At 39.9% G+C, this 22,157-nt stretch overlaps 1 protein-coding gene across 2 annotated transcripts in view; it reads left to right on the top strand.

The window, feature by feature from the left end:
• Jak1 (Janus kinase 1) overlaps positions 1-22,157 on the top strand; it is a 75,306-nt gene that overhangs the window by 17,356 nt on the left and 35,793 nt on the right. For both annotated transcript variants that reach the window (XM_013020598.1, XM_013020599.1), the window contains exons 2-7: positions 1,195-1,275; positions 5,113-5,311; positions 8,198-8,321; positions 14,275-14,428; positions 18,604-18,767; positions 21,205-21,544. In XM_013020598.1, the coding sequence (XP_012876052.1) occupies positions 1,270-1,275; positions 5,113-5,311; positions 8,198-8,321; positions 14,275-14,428; positions 18,604-18,767; positions 21,205-21,544 (987 nt within the window). In that variant the 5' untranslated portion in view covers positions 1,195-1,269. The remainder of the gene's footprint in view (positions 1-1,194; positions 1,276-5,112; positions 5,312-8,197; positions 8,322-14,274; positions 14,429-18,603; positions 18,768-21,204; positions 21,545-22,157) is intronic.

Below are 22,157 nucleotides of genomic sequence, written 5' to 3'. Positions count from 1 at the left end.
TACTTATTGATGGAAGAATCTAAATAAGGTATTTTAAGTTCTACTTCAGAGTCACAGCAAGGCATTAGCATTCAGACCTTATCCTTGCTAGGCAGATGTCCTACCATTTGAGCTGCACTTCAGTCTTTTTTGCTTTAGTTATTTTTCAGGTATTTAAATGCATTTTTCCTAGCCTGACATTGGACTCTGATCCTTTACCTAACAGCCTTCTGCACAGCTTGCTTGACAAGCATGCCAATGCTATTCTTGGCTTATTGCTTAAGATGCGGTTTCACTAACTTTTTGTCTCGGCTAGCCTCAATTGTGATCCTTCTAGTCTCTACCTTTTGAGCAGCTGGGATATGGGTGTGAGCCATAGTGCCTGGTCACATTAAGCTAATTTTCAGTTGCTGTCTTGATATAGGAAAGGATGCCTATTCATGTAATTCAAACAGTTGTTTATATTAATTTTAAATAGATGAAAGTATAGTGGTTCATTCTTTGACTCTTGGAAAAATTGTTTACATCAAAAATAGCCAAATTAAAAGCCAAAAGTATCAAAACTCCTGTTGTATCTTCTGCCTGGTCTCCTATTGTTACTTTTACTAAAGTCTGGTCTACTGCAAAAAGCCTTCCCCAGTTGGCTCTTGCCAGCATGTCAGGGTTGGTCACAGCCACTCAAGATGATATCGTAACACACTCATTCTACGGAAGTTCGAATTGTTTTTGTTGGTGCATTTCTCCCTTGAATGTAAATCCTGTGGGGATGCTTCTCCAAGCCTCTGAGCTAACCATTCCTTAAGTCTTTCCTGTTCCCCATCTACTGCTGCTACATAGTGCCCAGGACTGTGCTTTTCCTAGTCCCAAGTCTGATAAAATATATGAATGATAGGATGGAAAACTGAGATAATTGTGTTATCTTGGAAGCAATTTTGAATCACTGAATTTGGTAGCTTTTTCTTTGTGAAACTAATTTATTTCTAAAAGTGTGAGTTTTTGGGTGTCCTACATTGTTGCCCACTATGCTTCACAGTATCAGGAGGAAGATGGAAAGGGACAGTCTCCACTGTGACAAAGTCACAGTGCTGGTTTCCTTCCTCAGAATAGTCAAAGTAGTATCTTCTTTGCTGTTTATACCAGATGTGTCCTTATCAGTCTTTTCTTTTTCTTTCCTTCCAATTACCTCCTATCTGACCTATTTATTTTTGTCTTTAGCTTAGCTCTGAATGGACTGAAAAGTTGAGAAGAAATCCCAGTCTGCTTTTTGTGGGACATTGAACAACCGAATAAATGCAGGTATGTAGATTTGCTTTGTCCTTTCCCTTTTTCTTTCCTTTCTTCTTTTTTCCTTCCCTTTTCATTCTTCCCTCCTTTCTCCCCTCTTCCCTTTCCCCCCATCCTTTTCTTTTGTTGACAGGGTTTTGCTATGTAGACTAGGCTAGACTTGAACTGGCAATCCTCCTGTTTCCTCTTGAGTACTAAGATTGCAGACATGTGTTACCATGCCTGGCTAAGATTTTTTTTTAAGGAAAATATCTGTCTTTTAAAGAGAGTAATGAAATTTTGATTGTGAACTATAGGACTTCTGTACTATATTCTTTAAAACAACAACAATAACAACAACTTAGTATCCGGCTGGGAAGGAGGCTGAGTGGGCAGAGTGCTTGCCTTGCATGCATGAGACCCTGAGTTCAATTCCTTAACACCACATAAGCAGAAAAAGCCAGAAGTGGTGCTGTGGCTCAAGTGGTAGAGTGCTAGTCTTGAGCTGAAGAGCTGAGGGACAGTGCCTAGGCCCAGAGTTTAGGCCCCATGACCGTCCCCCCCCCCCAAATATATATCTTATTCCCAATGTTAACTTAAAAATTTCAGGTATAAAAGCACTAGAAAGCTGAGCGCCGGTGGCTCATGCCTGTAATTCTAGCTACCCATGCCTGTAATCCTAGCTACTGAGGATCATGGTTCAAAGCCAGCCTAGGCAGGAAAGTCTGTGAGACTCTTATCTCCAATAAACCACCAGAAAACCGAAGTGGCACTGTGGCTCAAGTGGTAGAGTGCTTTGAGCTGAAGAGGTGAGGGCCAGCGCCCAGGCCCAGAGTTGGAGACCCACAACTGATCCAAAAACAAAACAAAAAAACCCCACAAAACACTAGAAAGAGTAAAAAGTTAGTTACCTTATAATCTTACCTAAATACTACTGTTAACAATTTATTTTATGTTCATCTAGATTTTAATATGTATATGCACAGCTCAGAGAACCGTAATATTACTTGTATTATGCCTTTATACTTTGTAAGGTGCCAGGTACATTGTTTAGTGTTGGTGTATATAACTATGTATTTCTTGTTTAGTAGAGCTCTCCTGGAGGATATTTTTTCTAGTGGTGCTATACCTTATGCATGTATAATTATCTATATTACCTGATTATTTTCTTCAAGTTAAGGGATATGATTCTTTCAATTTTTCCTCTGTCATTTGTATTAAAAAAATCTCTTAAGACAAATATTTTCATTAAACAGGCATTTAACAATTCTGTTTTCCATCTGGTGTGTGTGTGTGTGTGTGTGTGTGTGTGTGTGTGTGTGTGTGTGTGTGTGTGTGTGCGTGTGTGTGTGTGTGTGTGTGTGTGTGTGCTTGAACTGAGGACCAGGGCTCTTCCATCTGGGGTGTGTGTGTGTGTGTGTGTGTGCTTGATTGTGTGTGTGTGTGTGCTTGATTGTGTGTATGTGTGTGTGCACGCGCGTGCTTGAACTGAGGACCAGGGCCCTGTCTCTGAGCTTTTATGTTCAGGCTAGTGCTCAACCACACGAACTACTAATACACTCTGGCTTCTTAGTAGTTAATTGGAGGTCAGAGTCTCAAGGTCCTCCCTACCAAGGCTAGCTTAGAACTGCAATCCTCAGATCTCAGCCTCCTAAGTAGCTAGGATTACAGACTTGACTCACCAGTGTTTGGCATCTCAGTTTTTTAATGTGGAATGAGATTAGAATCTGAGTGCTGGGTTTTAAAATGTTTTGCCTGCTGAGAGGAACTGCTTTCAACTTGATTTCCATAAGATTCTGATTCTTAGATTTATTTTGGAGACTAAGCAATTAAAATGGAATGCTTTTATTTTAATTCCCCTCTTGAAAGCATCCCAGTTCCCCTTATCAGGGCAGCTAATAAACCAAGCAAATGGACTTGGCAAAAAGAACTGTGACTGCTGTATGCCCCATAGACTTTGCTTGTTTTGATTCTTCCTTGGTTAATCCTTCAAGCACAGCTATGTAAGCTTCTGTGCTTCAGACTAGGAACATGAATATGTGTCACAGTTCTTGTCCTCAGAGACCTCACAGCATGTGAATAAGCTGGCATCTTTCATTGTGGTTAACTCAGTGTACTGAGTTTAGGGGAACAGGGAAGGGAGCATCCACTTTATAGGTGGAACTGAGGATCAGTGAAGACTTCTAAAGAAGGTACTATGTAGCCTGAGTTCTAAAGAACATTAAAGTTTACTATGAAACAAGTAAGGGAGGGGAAGGTATCTCTGTAGAGGAGACAGCATGAACAGAGTCAGAGAGTGAGAAACAGCACCGGGGAGAGAAGGGACCAAGAACACTGGTATCCTATGGTTTCAAGCCTGACATAAGAAGTGGAGAATGACAGGAGATAAAACAATGAGGCCAACTGGTCTGGAGAGGAAGGGCCTCAATTTAAGAGTTTGAGAACTTGTCTGTACACTAATGGGATACCACTAGAGGATCTAATAATTTACGAAGATACTTACCTTTAGGGCTAGATGAAGGTTTGTATGACAGGCAGGAAGAAAATAGAAGTCTGAGAGCTAGAAAATTAGTTTTTAGGCCATTGGTATTGAGGGAAGGAAAGGAAAGAATATATGGGACATTCTCCTGGTCTTCTTTGGCCTGGCCCAGGGCTGAGTAGCTGAGGTTGCTTCTTTGTTCCTAGTTCTCACTTTTAAGGGCATGGGAATGACTAGCTTACTGTACCTCATAAGTGGGTCCTACCTCTCCACATCAAGCCTTCCCATTTTCCTTCCATTGGCTAGACGTCCTGTTTATCCTCCTGTTTGCCTACAAGGTGATAGGGATCTGGCTCTCATTCTTACTTTTTTCACCACGCTTCTGTATGAATATGTCTAGGTAGTCAGTTTGTGTGCTCTGGCTCAGATGGGGACATGAAGACTTGATTTATGCCCTCACCCAGCTTACTGTTTAGTAAGAGATAAACATAAAATTAAGACTGTTGCCAGGTGCCAGTGGCTCCCACCTGTAATCCTTGCTACTCAGGAGGCTGAGATCTGAAGATCGTAGTTCAAAGCCAGCCTGAGCAGGAAAGTCTGTAAGACTCTTACTTCCAATAAACTCAGAAAAAGCCAGAAGTGGTGCTGTGGCTCAAGTGGTAGAGCACTAGCCTTGAGCACAAAGAGGTTCAGGAATTCAGACCCTGAATTCAAGCCCCAGGACTGGCAAAAAAGAAAAAGAAAAAAAAAGGGCTAATTCTTGCCATAGTTCTGCTCAGAAATTATGTGATCCAGCTGGGCACTAGTGGCCCACATCTGTAATCCTACTCAAGAGACTGAGATCTGAGGATAAGGGTTTGAAGCCAGCCTGGGCAGGAAAGCCTGTGAGACTCTTACCTACTTAACTACCAAAAAAAACAAAAGTGGAACTGTGGCTCAAGGGGAAGAACACCAACCTTGAGCAAAAAAGCCCAATGATAGCACCCAGGCCCTGAGTTCAAGCCCCAGGACAGGCACAAAAAAATAAACAAGAAAGAAGTTATGTGATCCTAGTAAAGGTAGCAACATTAGTAATTATGTATCATTGCTTTTATATCATTAGTTCTAGAGTAGACCACGTTTTTCAACTGCAGTTTGCGTGCTGTAGAGGGAACAAATTTCTCCAGTCAGGTTTTAAGATTATTTTGATTCTTTAGAAAAGTAGTTCATTATGCTAATTAGTTAATTTTTCCATGGTTTCTTATGTCTGGCCTTTTTGATTTTTCATAAGGGAAAGAGTAGGAATACTTATATAATATCAAATGTTTCTGCTCTTACCTTCACAAGACTCTTACCACTTTAACTTTTAGCACCTAGAATGACCACATCATCTTGTCTTCCTCCCCACATAGTATCTAAACATAAAAGAGGACTGCAATGCCATGGCTTTCTGTGCTAAAATGAGGAGCTCCAAGAAGACTGAGATGAATCCGGTAGTCCCCGAGCCAGGTGTTGAAGTGACCTTTTATCTGTTGGACAGAGAGCCCCTCCGACTGGGCAGTGGAGAGTACACGGCGGAGGAACTGTGCATCAGGGCTGCTCAGGAATGCAGTGAGTGTTGGTTACAGGGCTTGGGGGGCTGTGTGCCACTGGCAGAGAAGCAGATCTGAAGTCTCTCTCCCTCTTAGTTTTGCTGAGCAGTTTTCCTCTTGGCTTCCAGGAGCAGGATTCTGCTTTGTCTCTGCCATTGCCACTTACTTCCAATTGATCTTCAGCCAGTAATTTTAAATCTGCAGTTTTACTTGTCACTGTAAAGATAACTTAATCTGTATATCACTAATGAACTGTTGAGTACCAGGGAATGATGGATGCCTCTGTGTGGACTCAGTTTTTTCTTCTTTTGAGATGGCCTTTCACTGTGTAGCCTAAACTGACCTAAGATTCACAACCCTCTGTCTCATTCTCAAGTGCTGAGATTATAATCTCATGCCACCACATAAGACTGAGACTCAGTTCTTATTTCTCCCACATCTATATGATTGGGATAACATTAGCTATTGATGAAGTTGTATGTAAAACACCTAGAACAAAATACACGCTCCCTGAGCAGCATCTCTCAGTATATTAGGAATTACTCAGAACTCCTGCAGTCTGGCCTATTCTCTTACCACCTTAGCTTACCTTTCCCCATGTGGTGCTGGGTTGAAGTAAGAAGTTGAGTGCTGCTTTGTGGCTTGGTCAAGTTGTCAGGTTGTGAAAAGGGACAGTGAAGCTGTTAATAACAGTCTTTTTTTTTTTTTTTAAAGTGAGGTTTGTCTTACTTAAAGTTAGCCTCCCACCTCTGACAGTGAGAAACCAAAGCCCCTAACACAGAAAAGCTCCTTTCATTACCTTTTGAACTTGACACAAACAACTTGCCTGATTTTAAATGACAAGTGAAATAAAGACATGGAAACTTAGTTTCGGGTTTAATCTGCTTAGATTATGGTGATTATACACTTAAAACAGGTGGATTTTTTTTTTTTTGCTGGTCCTGGGGCTTGTACTCAGATCTTGGATACTGTCCTTGAGATTTTGTGCTCAATGCTAGTGCTCTGCCACTTTAGCTACAGCTCCACTTCTGGCTTTTTTGGTAGTAATTTGGACATAAGAGTCTCATAGACTTTTCTACCTGGGCTGGCTTCAGAACACAGTTCTCAAATCTCAGCCTGCTAGGTAGCTAGGATTACAGGTGTGAGCCACCAGTGCCTAGCCAACCCAACTTTTTTAAAAAAATGAAATCAAATAGGGGTAGTTAGTGTCTTAGCTACTCATGAGGTTGAAATCTGAGAATTTCATTTCAAAGCCATCCCAGGCATACAAATCCATGAAACTCTTTATCTCTAGTTAACCAGAAAAAAAATTGGAAGTACAAAGATAGCGGGGGTGGTAGAAAAAAATAAATGAAAGTGCAAGCCTGGAGTTGAAGCTCATATTGGCACATACACACACACACACAAAACCTTAGCCCTCAAAACAACTTTACAAGGATAGTATAGTTATTTCAAGAAACACCTACCTTGTTAGTAAAGTTCTTTGTCTAGAAACTCTCTGATATATCGGTCTGCTTAAAAAGCTTTAATGTATTAGAGCACCAGAAAGTGAGAGAGCTGTGCTACAAGAAAAAGTGTAATTAATAGACCTGCTGACTAAACATGAGATGGGTAAAATGGGCTGAATTATATAGGGTAGTGGAAAAATAAGCCATAATTTTAAGTTACTTTGAGTAAGCAGCAATGCATATATGGAAACAGCCTTAGATAGCAGTTTAAATTATTTTTATTTTGACTGCATTAGAAAGAGTCCCTTTCAAGCTGTACAGGACCAGGCAAGGGACTTTCATGTACTATCATTCTCATTTCAGGTATCACCAATTATTTCACCCCCCCCCCCATGCTTTTTGTCATTTAAGTTTCTTGTTTGAGGTCTGGTTGGTCCTGAAACCACTGGTAATGATTATGGGTACTATGTCTCTTTTTATATACTTGTTGGAATTACAAGTCTGTATTTCATTCTGGGCTCTAAAGTGAGTAGCTTCATAATCTTTATTTTTTTTCTATCCTGCTTATTATTAAAGAATATGTTGGAGAGATAAGCTCTACTGGCCAACTTTGTTAAGCATATACTTCTTCCTAAGTTGACTACTAAAAGCATTTATGATAACTATACAGAGTTACTTAAGAGGCATATTTATTATTAATGGCAATATATTTTAATCACCACCAGAATCTTTTCATTTAGTATTTATTCTAAAATGCAGTTTGTGTGTACTACTGCCAGGAATTTCTTTGCATACTTAATTTATAATCATAGTGTATATGAATTGTTCAAACTTTTTTTTTTTTTTGCCAGTCGTGGGACCTGAACTCTGGGCCTGGGCGCTGTCCCTCAGCCCTTCAGCTCAAGACTAGCGCTCTACCACTTGAGCCACAGTGCCACTTCTGGCTTTTTCTGCTTATGTGGTGCTGAGGAATCGAACTCAGGGCATGCAAGGCAAGCGCTCTACCACTGAGCCACCTTCCCAGCCCTCAAACATGTTTTAAAGGAAGCAAATTAAAGATTTCCTAAACTCTAAGAATGTTTTTGTGATTAGCATAGTATATATTAGAGCCCCATAGATAGCCTGAAAAAGATAAAAATATTTCAATCAAGTTTCTATAAGACTTTTTCATAGACACCTAAAATGAGAAATAACAACTTTTGTTTTAAAATTAGGATTATGTACCTATTAGTTTGCCAGGAAGTATGTACATATTCTCCAGGTGGTACAGTTCTTTATTATTATGAATGGGTTAAACTGCCTGACTGAACATGATTAAAAGTTGTATTTGCCCTAAGAGTATAAGATGACCTAGATTCTTTTTGGATAAGAGAATTTCTTATCTTTGCATGTGTCATAGTTTGGAAACATAGGGTCAAATGAATATCTGTAATTTTCTTATGTGTTCTCTTCCCCAGGTATCTCTCCTTTATGTCACAACCTCTTTGCCTTATACGATGAGAACACCAAACTCTGGTATGCTCCAAACCACATCATCACTGTCAATGATAAGATGTCACTTCGGCTCCACTACCGCATGAGGTACCAGAGTACAAAGTTGGTGCTTGTGTAGTTTCCTCCTGCATCAAAGGATGGCAGTTAGTCTGGGTCCCTGAGTCACTTAGCAAGAAGTATTACAGTAATTTTGGTAATTTGTAACTTTTGTGTTTGCTTGTTATGAGAAAGTATTTCCTTAGTATTTGGTGTATAATTCAAAATGAGTTTGGTTACCCTTTACACATTTCAGAAGAGAAATCGTTATACTGTAAAGACCATTGTGAATAGTGTCCAGCAGAATTTCCCAGATGGTGAATCATGTTTATGAATTTAATGTTTTGGGTTGTAACCAGAATTTAGAAAAACAGGAAGGAATAGATAAGATCAGTACATGTACATATGGTTGGAGCATTGTATTTTGAAACTTTTTGCAATATATTTTATTATATATATTTACTGGGTCATGATATAAAATGTGTTTCTTACTAAAAGATATATCTACATGATAAACAGCACTAAAATCATAACTTAGAAATTGTAGGTTGGTCTTGCTCTCAGGGAATAGCTGTTTTAATCTTCTCCTGAAGTCTTTTGACAATGGGTTATGGCTTTTCTTCTGATGAGAGAACTTGTCTTTTCTCCCATGTTGCAGACTTTGCTAAACCTGTAGTGTCTTGTGGTCACATAGATAGCTGGTACTTTGACCACTGCAGTCTCTTGACTTTGGAGGCATATTTAGTTTGGCAACTAGAATTGAAAGCATCTTAGATACTAGTTAATTACAAGTCAGTGTCTGTTTAGCAATGTAACTTATTAAAAGGAAGGATTCTCTTTGAAGAGAGAATAGTTATATATTTGTATGCTCACACATGTATACCGACATGTACCAGTACTTAGGTCTTAAACTAAGGGACATGACTCTGTCCCACAGCTTTTTAAATCAAGGTTGGTGCTCTACTCCTTGAACCATGGCTCCACTTCCAACTTTTTGGTAGTTAATTGGAAATAAGAGTATCATGGATTTGTTTGCTCAGACTGACTTTAAACTACAATGCTCACATGTTAGCTTCTGAGTAGCTAGGGTTGCAGACCTTAGTTTGTATAGATCTGATTAAACCAACAGATGCTAATAGGATGCCAAAAGCATGATAGAAAAGCTGTTTCAAATCTCAGAACCTCTCTGCAATGTCTTAGCTTCTAGTGCCTTTGTGACTTTGGTAGAGTTGTGACCATTCCAGAATAATAGGGGTATTTTTCTGAAAGGTGAACCAGATCTCACTTTCATAATCCTTCTGGGGCTAATTTTTCTTCTTCCTCTTGTACTTATTGAAGATCTGACCTTAAGGGGAGAGGTGTCATGTAAGATATCTCGCCTCAGATAAGGGAACCATTTACTCCACCCAGCTGAGCCTTCTGACCATATTTTGATTTGTTTTTCTAAGTATAATTTTGTTCTTTTTGGCCAAGGACTGGTTGTGTGATTAGCAAATTGATATATTTAATAGCTCTTAGTTTGGGCAGGGAACATGCCATTGAGTTCTAATTCTTTTCCTGGAGCTTTCTAAATTTAGCTGAGTCAGGATGGTAGTATTTGGCATTCAGAAGAGACTTGAATAAATTCAAGTCTCCTATTTCTCATGGAATAACTGATACCCAGAGAGGAGAGTTACCCAGTTATATGTGTAGTAAACTATGTTAACACTACAGTCCTCTCTTAAGCATTAGTCTTTGTTAGGTGTAGGAATACCTACACCTAACAGGTTTTGCCTGTTTACTGCTAGGAAGTACACAATAGCTTTGTTTTTGTCACCTTGACTTTGTACCTGCTATTGTACTCAACAGGATATTGTTTGTTTTTTTTTTAAATCACAGGCCCTTTGAACATGGGAGAAAAAAATACCACCCTAAGCTAAACAAAGCATTTGCATTACAACAAAGAAGAAAAAGTTTGAAAACTCAGTCTCAACACTGATGATATGATATGATATGATATGAAAATAAGTGTTGGTGATTGTTGAATCCTATTTTAGGATGACATATTCTTTTGCTTAAAGCTGTGGTTTTCTACTTTTAGATAACAATAAGATTCGATAGTTGTTTTCACAGTATATATTAATGGAAAACAATTGCATTCTTTATTCCTTTTTCTTTTTTTTTTCCTGGTAGTATGGGGTTTGAGCCTCCCACTTGAGTTACACTTCCAGTCCTTTTTTTGCCTTTTCAGCTAAGTGAAATCCCTGATCCCATTAGTAAAACTTAAAGCAAAATCATGGGGTATGTTGTCTATACACTTAAATGTGCAATCATCTGTAATAAAATTTCTCAAAAACATATAGGTAGATTTTTGAGAGGTTTGTCTATACCTATCTATACTTTTTTCATCATTCAGAAAATAAGAATGGGCAATGACCATGCTTCATTTATCACTGTTTTTCCCCAGTGGCATGTTATATTAACAGAAATCTGTGTGTACCAAGTGTGATAAATATCTTGGTAATTTATTTAATTATAAATGGACACTTTTGACAACTTATAATTATATACATTTATGGGGAACTAAATGACTTTATTATTTACAAATCTAAAATGATTAGACCAATCTAAATATATTCATCACCATAAATACTTAATTTTTGTGGTGAGAACATTGAAACTGTTAGCAATTTTCAAATGTGTACTACACTTTTTTAAACTATATTGACATACTGTGCAATAGATCCTATTAAGTACTCCTACTTCTCCTGTCTCATATTTTGAGCTCTTGACCATCTCAATGGTTAATTATAAAAGAAGAATCTAGGTCTTTCTAGTTTTGTCTGATTAGTAGTTAGGAAGGTTGTTGATGTTGGTAGTTACCTTTCCCTCCTTCATTCTCTCCATCTCTCTCTCCATTCCTCCCTCATACTAGGGCTTTGAACTCAGGGCCTTACAAGAATGTGAAGCTTTGTGGCTTATGGATGTTGGTCTGTCACTTGAGCCATGCACTTTTCTGGTTAATTGGAGATGGAATGCTATATACACAGCCTACTGAGTAGCTAGGTTTACAGGTGTGAGTCACCAGTCCCTGGCACTATTTTTTTTTTAAAGTAGGGATTTGTTAAGTTGCCAGATTGCCTTAAACTCATAATTTTTCTGCCTTAGCCACCCAGGTAGCTGGTGGTATAGGTACAAGCCACAGTACTTGGCTTACCAATTTAAAAAATGGTGTTTTGACATCTTGTGAAATAAAAAGCTGTCAACCTTTAACTGTGGCAACTCAAAGGGCGGGGTATGTGTTGGATTGGTTCAACAAACACTTAACTTCAGTACCTCTCTTAAGCTGCCTTCTCTGTCCTGGAGAGTTGTTTCTGCCATTGTGTAGGAAACCTTCCATATTGTACATAGTTCTTATGTTCCTATCACTGCCTTCCTCCATCACCAGAGTTTACCTGTTGCTCTTTTTTGGGGGGGGGTGGGGGGTCCAGTCATGGGCCTGAACTCTGGGTCTGGACGCTGTCCCTTGACTCTTCAGCTCAAGGCTAGCGCTCTACCACTTAGGCCACAGTGCCACTTCCAGCTTTTTGTTTCTTTTTTTCTGCTTATGTGGTGCTGAGGAATCAAACCCAGGGCCTCATGCATGCAAGGCAAGCACTCTACCACTGAGCCACCTTCCCAGCCCATACCTGTTGCTCTTTTGTTGGAGTCTTGCTTTGTACCTTGGTAGTTTGGGTGGTGGTTCACTCCTCCCTGCTTGTGGAGGGGCAGGAACTACACTGAATCTCTTAGCCTGTATTCTGTTCAGCTCTAGAAGAGTAAGTACTGCAAGTTGCAAGGACCAGCAGCGTCTGCATCAGCTGATCCTCAGGGCTTTCTTGTTACAAAAATCTGATCCCTTGTCACACAAGTGGAGGTGAAGGGATAACTGCTTTGGAGACCTGATATAGTTTATGTAGTATTTGGGCTCTACAGTAATGTGTTTTTTTTCTGTGTTTAACAAGGAGACACCAACTCTCATAGTCGAACTCCTATTCCTTCTCATTAAGTTACAGAGAAGATGGACTGTATAAAATCACCAGAGGAAGCAAAGTGCCGAGCATCAGCAGCTTACACTTATAATCATAGCTACTCAAGAGGCTGAGAACTAAGGATCACAGTTCAAAGACAGCCTGGGCAGAAAATTCCCCATGAGATTTCTTATCTCTAGTTAACTACTCAAAAACTGGAAGTAGAGCTGTGGCTCAAAGTGGTGGAGTGCTAGCCTTGAGCAAAAGACCCCAGGGACAAAGCCCAGGCCCTGAATTCAAGCCCTATATTGGACTTAAAAAAAAAAGTTACAAAGTACCAATTTTTTTTCTTTAACTTTTTACCAGTTTTGTCCATGTTAATTGCTACTCTTGAGCTTTCTCGTTTTTTTCTTTTCTTTTTTTATTGAATCTATTAAGAATGTATTAAGCACCAGGCTTTAGGGATTCAGTGGTGAGTGAGACAGTTATGGCCTCTTTTACGGTAGAGTTAACACAGTTGCCCAAAAAGTTACCAGAATCCTCTGCATATCTGTTGACCTGTTCCATGTCCTCTGCTTCCTTACAGAGGCCCCGTCTCACATCAACATGGCACTTTTTTTTTTAATCTGCTAAGTTAGATATTGTATGCTGACATTTATCTTTTATTGTGGTCTTAGGGACATAATCCATTAAGTGTGATGCCAAAGGACTCACAATGTTATCACAGGGCCATGAAATGCATCAGTTTTATTTAAAGTCACAGAAATATGAATACAGCACAAGTCGGTTGAATTATATTCATCTTCCAATCAACACAGTTATAAAATACAACTTTCAATGTTTTCGTATTGTTGAAGGGAAAAGTACATGGGGCTCATAGAAGCTGTAGTGTAGTTGTGCTTATGACACATGACCCTCACTGTGTTTACTTTATAATGTTGCTGGATAGGACTCACAAAAGACAGAGGCTGTGCCTAAGAGCTGTCTCAGGGCCTGACACGGGACCTGCTATGACTCAGGTATAGCTCAGTGACATATATCTATTTCCTCCCTCCCTCCCCTTCTTCTGCCTCTACTTCTCCACTTCTTTCTTCCTCTCTCTCTTATCAAGTGATTGATTAATTGACTGTACAAGATCTGAAATCAAGGCTTCTTGCTCCCTAGGTAAGTGCTCTATCATTTGAATTACCAGCCCAACAGCAGTTCTTTTTGAGGAGAGTTTTATCCACTTCAGAGTAACATGGTTGTCTTTCTATTAGCTTATGGGCAGGTCAGGGGGAGAAAACTATAGACAGAGTTAAGTCTGCATCCTAGAAACAGCCTGGGTCAATGTAGCCCAGACATGTTCATACTTTCCAGAACTCATGTTTTCCATATAGGCAACACAGGAAAACAGTAGTTAAGAGTAACAGACTTGTGATTGTAGAGCACCTTGCATCTTGCAACCTTCAATTTCTTCATCACTGCAGTGAAAACCATAAAACATACCTTTTAGAGATGCTGTGAAGATTAGGTGGCATGTTTGTAGAGTTCTGTTATCCACAACACTATAGCTGATACTTGTAGCAGAGTTCATGTAGTTCTATTCCTAATCCTTGTTTATCCTAGAATATAACGCCACTTTAATAATAGCAGCCTTGAAACTGGGAAACACAGCAATGTCTTGGACCAAGTCAGGATAGCCAAGCAGTTTGGCTATAGCTACTGGGCCAGCATATAATTGCAGGCAGCAAGTATTTTCCTGTTTAAGATGACATAGCAGACACCACAGGACCATCCTGTGATCATCAGGAAATAAGCTATCTCCCAGTGTTGTAGAGGAAGTTCTGACAGGATACTCTTGTGAAATGCTTGCTAGAGTGAAAGTGACAGGAATGATGAGGGGATGTAAGGTGTAAACCTTTGTCTCTGCTTACCTCAGGCCAGTTCCGCTTCCAGTACCAACTACTCAGCAGACACTGGAGTTGTTTTCTAGTACCAGGGTCTAAAATTGACATTTTTTTATTGCCTTTCAGGTTCTACTTCACCAACTGGCACGGGACCAATGATAATGAACAGTCTGTGTGGCGACATTCTCCAAAGAAGCAGAAAAATGGCTATGAGAAAAAAAAGGTTCCAGATGCAACCCCTCTCCTTGATGCGAGCTCATTAGAGTATCTGTTTGCTCAGGTAGGAAGTTTGGGTTCAGGATGACCTGGATTTTGTGGGGAGACTGAGGCATCTGCTGGATTTAGATTCCTGGTACAGCTGAGTCTGGTGGGCTAGGGTGTGTTATGTCCTGTTTTGTGGAAATTCTTGTTGTATTTAGGCTTGCCCCAGGTGAGAGGGGAGGCAGCAGTTCAGCCTCCCAAGAAGCTAGCTGTTCTGCTTTTGGATTTTGCAGGATTTTATTCTCTATTGCTTTCTTCCTTCCAATCCACTGCCATTTTGCTTGTTATCTGTGATGTCCTATGCACAGAGTTGAGGGGATTTGATCTTATTCATGCAATAAATGAATGATGATTCTTGTGACATGCAGGAAGTATGTTGACCCTGGTCAGAATTAACTCCCAATGTATTAGTTGAGAGTCTAAAACAGTGACCCAGAAGGGAGAAATTGCTGGTTTTGTTTAGTGTAATGGCAGTGGTGTTGAATAAGAATGAACAGATCTGCCATTTATTTTGAAGATGAAATTGATACGATCTTCTGATGTGCAAGGTGAGAGGATTGGAAGATGCATGATGATTTCTAGGATTTTGTTTGGGGCAATGTTTGGTGGAGAGTGAGCCTGAGGAAGATTTAGTTCCCCTTTGGAGAAGCTTATGAGACATACAAGAGGAGCTTTAGGGGGCTGGGAAGGTGGCTCTGTGGTAGAGCACTTGCCTTCCATGCATGAGGCCCTGGGTTTGATTCCTCAGCACCACATAAGCAGAAAAAGCTGGAAGTGGCACTGTGGCTCAAGAGGTAGAGCGCTAGCCTTGAGCTGAAGAGCTGAGGGACAGCGCCCAGGCCCAGAGTTCAGGCCCCACGACTAGACCACTCTCCTACCCCCACAAAAGAGAGGAGCTTTAGATAGGAAATTGAATAATGATACTAGAAAGAAAATCCTTTATTTGTTTATTTATTTATTTATCACATACTCCTTGATGTTTTTGTTTTTTTCTCAAGTTTTCTCTATGATGCTATCATTATGATAAGTTGTTATGAACAACCTAACTTCATATATATATGGATTTCTGTCCATGCCTTTTATTTCCTTAGGACATGAGTTTTTATATCGAAGTTACAGCTTACTGTACAGCTTTCATTACTGATTGTACTTTATCCTGATCCCTAAGTAAATTAGAACTAGCTTTAGAGACTATTATAGAGAAATAAGATGATGTATAACCATGGGCAGATATTGTTTAGACAGAAATAATCAGACTGATCTTTTTGACATCAACCTCTCAGTTTCATGTATCTCTATTTGAGATTTATTCTTTTTTTCCCCCACCTATGTTTCCCCTTAATAATACAGATTAAGTACAGGGCCTAGGCTAAAGTGTATATAGGGTAGGTTTACTCTGCCTCCTCTTTCTATATAGTCAGTGTAAGAACACAGCCCATGGTAGGCACCAGGAGGCCTCTGAGATTTATTCTTTCATCATTCTTGGGAGCAGAGGTATAAAGGAAGACTATGACATATTTCAAGGATGAAGTATTACATTAATACTCTGGCCTTTTGCAGAATTAATGTATGATGTAGTTGTGTAGAAAATGTTCACAGAAAAATCAGTTACACTTGCTTCTCTCCCCCCCCCCCCAAATCCTAGCTTCAGATTTTGTTCTTGTCTTACTTAGTACATTATAAGAAGATTATTGTTGGTTTTCAGAAATTTGTAGAATTTGCTAGTAACCTTTCCTTACCTAAGAGGAATGAGAAGTCCAATCGTGGGCAGAAAAGGAACTGCAGCTTGAGAATCCCCTAAAAAGTCATCAGGGGACTGGGAAGGTGGCTCAGTGGTAGAGCGCTTGCCTTGCATGCATGAGGCCCTGGGTTCAATTCCTTAGCACCACATAAGCAGGAAAAAAAAGCCGGAAGTGGTGCTGTGGCTCAAGTGGTAGAATGCTAGCCTTGAGCTGAAGAGCTGAGGGACAGCGCAAGGCCCAGAGTTCAGGCCCACAACCGCGCCCCCCACCAAAAAAGTCATCAGGTACTGGCGGCTCACACCTATAATCCTAGCTACATAGAAGGCTGAGCCCCCACAGAAGTCCATGAGACTCTTACCACCCAGAAGCTGGAAGTAGAGCTGTGGCTCACGTGGTAGAGTGCTGGCCTGGACCGTGCCCTGCCCCCTGAGTTCAAGCCCCAGAACTGGCACACACACGACTGTGCCTGCCTGCGTGTGTGTGTGCACACCCATACACACAGCCATCACAATGAAGTTTTCTGAGAGAAAATGAGTATCTTCAGTAGGAGCCCCTCTTCACATCTTTCCCTGCACCAGTCTAGAAAAAGACTGAAGAGTCCTCAGTGTGCTGAGTGCTTTTACGTCTTCAGTGCAGATTGTGTATGGCTATGGTACAATGTTGAAAAAAGGCTCCTTGGAATCAGGTCTAGGTTGAATCTTAACCTACCACTCACTAAACTCCTGGCCCCATACTATTCTGTTCTATTGATGCTTTTGGTAGGTAACTCTCTGACATTCGATCATCTTGTTTGTTTATTATACTGGGGTTTGAACTTGGCCTCACGTTTATTATGCAGGTGCTCTGCCACTTGAGACATGCTCCCTAGCCCTTTTTACTTATTTGTTAGATAGGGTCTCTCATTTTTACCTTGTCTTGCCTTGGTCAACAATCCTCCTACCTGTGCCTCCCATGTAACTGGAATAGCAAGTATGTACCATGGTGTCCAACTCACTAACTTTTTACCCAGGCTGGTCTCAAACTTTAATCTCCCAATCTCAGTCTCTCAAGTAGCTGGGATTACATCTAGGTACCATACTCAGCCTTTCTTCCTCTTTAGAATGGAATCCCCATGAGGTCAGAGCATGGTTTAGTTAATTGCAATCTGTCCAATGCCTCTCATTATTTGTGGCCCATAATTGATTCTGCTGAATGAATGAGTGGGATTGCCGTAGAGTCTAATGTTAATACCTGCCTGAATGGCTATTGTAAATATTAAGTGAAATAATAAAAAGGAACCGAGCATAGAATCTAGAAATGAGATTGGGGTTAAGAAGAGAGCCAAAATGGACATCATCATCATTGCTTTGAACAAGGCAGTTTTGGAACTCTTTGCTAAGTTTCTCTGCCTCCTAATTACATAAGGGGTGTGTGTACCCTGATGCTAAGGTTCAATACTGGAAACTTGAACAGCAGATGTGGAAGCATACATGCGATAGATGCACTATAGAATGTGAATTCCTTCCCCTTTCTTTTAAGCTTACATTAGAAAGGGAGGCTGTGGCCCTGCCAACTTTATATACCAGTTTTTGGACTAGCTGTCTAGTATGTTTGTGGAATTAAAGAGTGATCAGAGTCACTCAGCCTAGTGTCACTACTGTGCTCTGGTGCAGCTTAGTCTAGCATGCTCTGGGATGTCACTCAGCCCAGTGCCACTTTCCCATGCTCTAGTATAGTTTGCTGATATGGCAAGCTCTGTGGAGGGGCTTTATATGTTTGTACTCTTCACCAATGCATTTCAGAGTGCCCAGAGTGCCCAGAGTGACTGAAACTAAGGAGAACATTAATGCCCAGCTTTGTTGGAAAGTTTTGATGTTGGAGAAACTGTAAATATGATTTGTATCATTGCTGTAGTGCTTTTCTGGGTATCATCTCCCAGTCTGGAAGCTGTACTGTCAAGATAAAAAAAAGACAAGTAGGACCAGTCACGAGTGGCTCATACCTGTATTCCTGCTACTCTGCTACTCAGGAGGCTAAGATCTGAGGATCAAGGTCTAAAGCCAGCCAGTCTTATCTCCAAATAAGCGTGCGTGTGTGCGCACGTGTACACACACACACACACACACACACACACACACACACACACACACACACACACACACAGGAGTGGAATGGATCTGTGGCTCAAGTGGTAGAGTGCTAGCCTTGAGCAAAAACACCCAGGGATAGGAAAGTATGTGAGAGTCTTATCTCCAAATAAGCGTGCGTGTGTGTGCGCACGTGTGCACACACACACACACACACACACACACACCAGGAGTGGATCTGTGGCTCAAGTGGTAGAGTGCTAGCCTTGAGCAAAAACACCCAGGGATAGTACCCAGGCCCTGAGTTCAAACCCCAAATGGGCAAAAAAAAAAAAAAGACAAGTGGGCTTTGATGCTAAGTGATTATGGTTCCTTTTACTCCAAAGGGTCAGTATGATTTGATCAAATGCCTAGCTCCCATTCGAGACCCTAAGACTGAGCAGGATGGACATGATATTGAGAACGAGTGCCTCGGAATGGCTGTCCTGGCCATCTCACACTATGCCATGATAAAGAAGATGCAGTTGCCAGAACTTCCCAAGGACATCAGGTAATCCTTTCTTCTGGACAAAGAGTGGATGGTGGAGGCGATGTTGTTTTTATATGCACTCACACATGTCATATGACTACACCCAGCATTTGCCTAACACCTGTTCTCTGCAAAACCCAAATCTTAGAATACTTGAAAAAGATAGCTTACTTAAAACTGAGACCTGATTTTTAAAAAATGTTTTGTTGTTATTATAATGGTGATGTACAGAGAGGTTACAGTTACACAAATTAGGTGAAAAGTGCATTTATGCTTTGCTCTTTTTTTGTTTGATTTTTTTTTTTTGTAAGTCGTGGGGCTTGAACTCAAGACTTGGGCATTGTCTCTAAGCTCTTTTGCTCAAGGCTAGTGTTCTACCATTTTGAGCCACAGCTCCACTTCCAAGAGTACTTTCCTTTTTGGACAATATCATCCCTTCCCTTGCTCTGTGATCTGATTTTAAATAATGACTGGTAGTCTCAGAAACCTATTCTGCAGTGTAATTTTTTGAATAAAGATTCCACTCAGGTTAGTGACTCACCTTCTTCTTACCCATGGTGGACATTGCCATCTGTGTCTGCGATTTTCTCCATGGTGTCCTATTTCACAGTCCTCAATATTGCAGTATAAGAAGCTATTGCCACCCTAGCCTGAACTCCCAGAGAGCTTACATAGCATACTAGGGAGCCATTCATTCTTACATGTGGGATGATCAAACTTCATTATATTATATAAGAAAATTGTATTTATATTATAAAATATTAAAGGTTAATATTCAGCATGTTTTTAATTTTGTATAGTTTTTTTTTACTCCTCAATAGGGTATTGTTATTGTCATAAATGAAGAGAGTCTCTATATCAAGATTTTTTTTTATGGCTCCATTAACTATAATAGGTAGTAAACATCTCATAAAGTTACTTGTTTTTTTTTACTTTATGGTACTGGGGTTTGAGCTCAGGGCCTTGTGTTTGCCAGGCAGGCTTTCTACTACTTGAGCCACATCCTCAGTCTGACTTCTTGTTTCTCTTTACCCTTGGCCATAGTCCATCTCATTCTCAGTAAAGCAAGAACTGATTAACATGTTGAGTTATTGCTTTCTCTTTTTTTCTGTTGCCTTTAACCTTCATTCTGGGTGCGTGCGTGCGTGCGTGCGTGTATGTGTGTATGTGTGTGTATTTATTTACTTTTGGTGCTGGTTCTTGGGCTTGAACTCAATGTGCTTTAGCTTTTTCACTCAAGCCTGCCACTCTTCTATTTGAGCCATAACTCTTCTTCTGGCTTTTAATTGTAGTTAAGAGTGTCATGGATTTTCCTGTCCAGGCTGGCTTCTAAACCTTCATCTTCAGATCTTAGTCTCTTGAGATCTGAAGCTATGGTTATAGATGTGAACCACTTGTGCCTGGCCATCTTTATATTTTCATTAGGCTGAAACAAAAAGAGAGACAGCTCTTCTCTCTTGTATTAATCTATATTAAAAATTATACTATAAGTTGAGGATAAATGCCAAACTTCATAATACATCTCTGCTGTGAAACCATTAATGTTGCAGGGCTTCTCTGGGACAGGTATACCACACTCCTGGGGATAACAAGCAAATAAGTCTCCTCATTTGTTTGTTCCGTAGTAGAATTGTTCTTTCTTTTATAGATGCTCATGATCATCTTAGAACTGACTCTTGTTTTGAAAATACTACCAGTTTATTGAGACTGATTGTTATATATCTTCTCATTAGTACCTTGGTGGGTAACTATTCTTTCTGTTGACTATATGATCCACTTACTATATCTGGGATGTACTCACGTGGCAAACACTTAGCCTTCGAGTACTTTTCTTATTTTTTAAATAAAAAAATCCTATGGCTTGGGCTGGTGGCCCACCATTGTAACTCTAGCTATTCAGGAGGCCGAGATCTGAGGATCTGGGATCAAAGCTATCCTGGGCAGAAAAGTCCATGAGACTCATTATCTCCAAATAATCACCAGAAAACCAGAAGTGGCACTGTGGCTCCAAGTAGTAGAATGCTAGCTGTGAGCAAAAAAGCTCAGGGACAGTACCCAGGCCCTGAGTTCAAGTTACACGACTGACGAAAATATACAAAATAAAATAGAAAATAAAAAGCCCTATGATCTTTATAGAAAAATAAGCAGACAGACAGGCAAAGTAGCACATTGCCATGCATTATTATATGTGAGTGTTAACATGCTTAGAACAATTAAACTAGCAAGCAAAAAGGTAAATATGTATTTTTGTGTCTGTGAATGTATTTTTGTGATTCAGAAAATTTGATGTACCTTTCCATTCTTTCTCCTTCTCAATTCATGTTCAACACTTTTTTATTTATTATTATGGTGATGCAGGAATAGGTCCTCCTTTCTCATTTGACAACAGACAGGTTTGCTTCGGAACCTTTTCCCACTAACCTGATGAGGAATAAAGAGATACCTTTATTTCTTGTAGCTACAAGCGATATATTCCAGAAACATTGAATAAATCCATCAGACAAAGAAATCTTCTCACCAGAATGAGAATAAATAACGTTTTCAAGGACTTCCTCAAGGAATTTAACAATAAGACTATTTGCGACAGCAGTGTGTCCACACATGACCTGAAGGTGAAATACCTGGCTACCTTGGAAACGCTGACAAAACATTATGGGGCTGAAATATTTGAGACTTCAATGTTACTGATATCATCAGAAAATGAGAATTGGTTTCATTCAAATGACAGTGGAAATGTTCTTTACTATGAAGTAATGGTGACTGGAAACCTTGGAATCCAGTGGCGACAAAAACCAAATGTAAGTGCATGTCAGTAACCCTTAGGGTTGGAGTTTATTTAAGCTAGGGACTGTACATGAGTCATCTCTTAGTCATTCATGCAGCACATTTGAGGCAAGAATTGAACTTAGGCCTCTGGCTTTATGAAATAGGATTATCAGCTTTACAAAATTAAAGATCTTGTGGGGCAGAGGGATTCTAAGAACCTGGTTTTAAATCTAAGGAAACCTGACTCCATATTTTAACTCCACTAGTTTTGGTTAGAAGGCCTTGGGAGGGTTATTTTACCCATATCAGCTACATATTATTTATCCATCAAATAGAAATACAATTGTTCCTTAATGTCTGAGGGGAAAGGGTAGCTCCAGAACTCTTTGTAGATATCAAAATCTGTGGGTACTCTTGGATGTAAAATGGTATAATATTTGTATATAATGTGTATATATTGTCTTGTATAGTTGTTAGTTCTAGATTACTTATAATACTTAATAGATGTAAACGCTACATTATATACATTAGGGATAATTATGGAAAAAACCCAAATCTACATGTTCAGCACAGACGTAGAAGTCTAACCTACATTTTCATTCTTTGGTTGATTGGATCCACGGATCAATGTAGAATCCATGGGTG

The sequence above is a fragment of the Dipodomys ordii genome, unplaced genomic scaffold (genome assembly GCF_000151885.1).
Source record: "Dipodomys ordii isolate 6190 unplaced genomic scaffold, Dord_2.0 Scaffold51, whole genome shotgun sequence".
Lineage (NCBI taxonomy): Eukaryota > Metazoa > Chordata > Mammalia > Rodentia > Heteromyidae > Dipodomys > Dipodomys ordii.
The sequence above is the reverse complement of the archived record's forward strand: the minus strand, read 5'-3'. Positions and strand labels throughout refer to the sequence as shown.